General features: G+C 40.1%; 1 protein-coding gene and 1 long non-coding RNA gene across 4 annotated transcripts in view; one reads left to right on the top strand and one right to left on the bottom strand.

Annotated features, from left to right (window-relative positions):
- LOC116695918 (uncharacterized) overlaps positions 1-1,819 on the bottom strand; it is a 5,630-nt gene extending 3,811 nt beyond the window's left edge. The window contains exon 1 of the long non-coding RNA XR_004333585.1: positions 1,710-1,819. This is a non-coding gene — a long non-coding RNA (uncharacterized LOC116695918). The remainder of the gene's footprint in view (positions 1-1,709) is intronic.
- uhmk1 (U2AF homology motif (UHM) kinase 1) overlaps positions 1-3,326 on the top strand; it is a 22,514-nt gene that overhangs the window by 9,588 nt on the left and 9,600 nt on the right. For 2 of the 3 annotated variants that reach the window (XM_032526444.1, XM_032526447.1), the window contains exons 3-4: positions 1,062-1,248; positions 2,843-3,034. In XM_032526444.1, coding sequence (XP_032382335.1) covers positions 1,062-1,248; positions 2,843-3,034 — 379 coding nt within the window. The remainder of the gene's footprint in view (positions 1-1,061; positions 1,249-2,842; positions 3,035-3,326) is intronic. The other variant, XM_032526445.1, reaches the window with a different exon arrangement.

The following is a 3,326-nucleotide window of genomic DNA, read 5'->3' as shown; positions in this document are numbered from 1 at the left end:
GACATTGCTCTGAGGAACAGCGGACTTGATTTAAAAAGTCTGTAACGACTTTTATTGTATCTCAATATTGATATGAAAATGTCTTCAGGCCAGACCCTTATAAAAACCTGAGCAGTTTGGGGCATATTGGACAATTACTAGTCTAGTTACTAACCACTTTCTGTTTCATGACAAAACATGAAAAATCAATGCAGTGCCCCACCCACACTGTTTGCCGTGCACTAAAAAGCTTTGCAATTTAGCTTTGTCAAAGTCAAGGTCAAGGTTATTTTTGGGGCTTTTCCGCCTTTAATTTTTGACAGGACATCTAGGTGAGAAAGGGGGGAGACAGGTAAGAGATGCAGGAAATCGTCACAGGTTGGATTTTGAACCCTAGAACTCCGCGTCGAGGCACAAACATCAGTACATGTGCGCCTGCTCTACCAATGATCCATCCTGGCCACGGCAAAGTCAATTTTGAAGTCAATTGGGGTAAATCTGGAGAAGTTTGTTAAAGTACAACCCTTGAAAATGTCCAAAATCACCCAAAAAAATAATTTTCAATTAAAAATGGCTGACTTCTTGTTGGGTGTAGGGGCTTTTCTTTACGCCTTGATACAATACACATGCCTCCCAAATTCCATACTTCTGTGAAAGTGAAAGGAGGGGGCTTTAACTGGTTTAACTGGAAAACTCGTAGGGGGCGCTATTGAGCCAATTTCCCATGCCCTATGCCAAGACCCATATCAGATTGCAATTTTCACTCTGACATGTGTAACAATTTTTGTGCTTTTTTGAGTAGCCCATAACAATAATAATAAGAAGAAGAAAACACTAGAATTTCAATAGGTCCTTTACCCCGACAATGTCGGTGCTCAGGCCATAATAATAATAATAATAAAAATATAAAACAATATATACAATATATATATATCGGGTTTTAAGTTCGGAAAAACAAGAACTTAAAAGCAATTGTAAAGATAACATAATGAATAATGGTAAATTCAGTCATTGTGAAGCCTTTATATATTAAGGAGAGCTTGAGCTTTCTTTTTAACTTCATAGTGATTTTTGTTTTGCAGACCCCAGCAGGGCCATTCCATGTGGCTTGTCCAGCACTGTGCCAAAGACATCTTGATGGCTCTTGCCTTCCTTCACAGGGAAGGCTACGTCCATGCTGACCTCAAGCCACGCAACATTCTCTGGGGTGCTGATGACGAGGGCTTCAAGCTCATTGACTTCGGCCTCAGTTTCAAAGAGGGAAATCAGGTGGGTGTGCCGGGGAATTTGAAGGTCAGTAAATAGAGCAGGCCTCACTTGTGTGAGAGAGCTGGAGATATGACCGCAAAGAGAAGAGATCACTTCTTATTTAAAAAATTACATAATATTAAAGCTGCTTTGCCTGGCCATAAGCAACCACATGTTTCTTTAAGTTTGAGTTTAAATGCACTATTGCAGATCAGATACATTTTTACCACATACAAACAAACTAGTGTGCTCCTTTTCTCTTTTCGTTTGCTCAGTCAGGTTATACCCAGGTTGACTTTGTGTTTGAATGAGTAGATCAAGGGGGTCACCCTTGATCTACTCGGCTTTGCAATCCAGGTACCAAAGTGGGTTTGATCAGGGTAGACTATGGTTGATTTCATTGTAAATTCTACTGATCATGATTGGTTTGCAATGACAGTGGGGAAGTCTTCACAGATCCCTGCACACTTTGGAAAAATAACAGACTTTATCTCACTGTGCTTTATACTGGGTTTTCATCATAGACTGTATAAAACTAGGATTTTAACAGGCAGCTTCAACAAGAGCAGATCGGAGCCGTTCGATTCATTTGCCGCTGGCAGTGTGTGCCCGGAGTAAAACTAAATGTATGAAAAATACGTTTTCTTTAATTCTCTCGGCACTGCCTCACTTAATCCCTCTTTCTGGCACGAGACACTAGTGCAGTCGTTCAGTACGGCTGCTGAGTAACACGAATCTCTCTCTTTTTTGTTCTGTCTTTTTTAAATGAGTCGTGATGCCGACAACAATCCCATCTTTACTTTAAATGTTCTCCCTTTTGTCTTAAAATAGTCAAAAATCAATACTAGAGTAAACTACCTTCTTTTCCAGCTGCTGCAATAGTTATGCAGAGGAGAAATCAATCTGCACAAATCTTCTGAGAAGTGTTGCTTATTTATTTGTGCTTTAGAAAGTAATCACTGCAAAACAATCATAAAAAAGCTTTATTTATCTTCCCTTACTGTACAATGACAGATTCAAGAAGCTACCAGTTCTGCTGGTGTACAGATGGACTGGGGTATGTGACAAGTTAGCTCTTCAATGAATATAATGTGAAAGCGCTTATGGTAATTGTTGTGAATTGCTCCCGGGTTGACCCAGGTGATCTCTGAATTGTCATGAGCAGGGATATACTCATGTAGACTGTCTTGGCTTGAATTTCCAAAAAGACGGTTGAACCCTGATCAGCCAACCATAGCCCAACCCTGGTAGGTGGTGTGAAAGAGTTAATTATCTCTCCAACTCTGGGTGTTAGATACTACACATCTGCCGCCTTTCTGAAGTTTGACTTTTGAATTCAGACCCAAACAATTTGAGTTTTCAATTTGAATAAATCTTCATATATTTTCATTCTGTTTATGTCTTTTCATTTATTTTGGCACAGTTAAGAAAAAACTATAAAGTTTGTTAAATTACGTAAATTAGGTAAATTTGACTTTTCTTTCTTGTACCAAAAATGTACTGTGGTCACTAAGTTTAGGGGCTTGGTGGCTCTGGGGCCATTGCTTCAAAAATATTAGAGTCTTTACCTGATCGAGTGTTGATTCCATCTTTCTCCCTGCCTCACTTCATCCAGGATGTCAAATACATCCAAACAGACGGGTATCGTGCTCCAGAGGCTGAGCTTCAGAACAGCCTCGCTCAGTCCGGGGTGGAGGTGGACTCAGGCTGCACAACTGCTGTGGACATATGGAGCCTTGGCATCATCCTGTTGGAGATGTTCTCAGGAGTCAAGCTCAAAGACACCATCTGCTCCCATGAGTGGAAGGTATGACAAAGCTCTACTCAGGGTGGATTGCTAATAGTGATTTAGTAGAATCAGACAATTTCAAAATGTGTAAATGTTTTTTTCATGTAAAATATCTTTACCATTCCTTGTGCAATTATTCATTGTTAGTAGGGCTGTAATCTCCCAGTCGACTAGTCAATTTACTGGTCGATACGTTCTGGCTCAACCAAAATTCTGATTGGTTGATTTTTTGCTGTGTTCATTTCATCAGGTGGAAAGCACTAATTGCTAATGGGGGTGTTGTCAGAGCACCCCTGTTTCACAGGTAACA

This window comes from Etheostoma spectabile, chromosome 9 (genome assembly GCF_008692095.1).
Source record: "Etheostoma spectabile isolate EspeVRDwgs_2016 chromosome 9, UIUC_Espe_1.0, whole genome shotgun sequence".
Classification (NCBI taxonomy): domain Eukaryota; kingdom Metazoa; phylum Chordata; class Actinopteri; order Perciformes; family Percidae; genus Etheostoma; species Etheostoma spectabile.
This window is presented reverse-complemented; position numbering and strand designations above follow the sequence as displayed.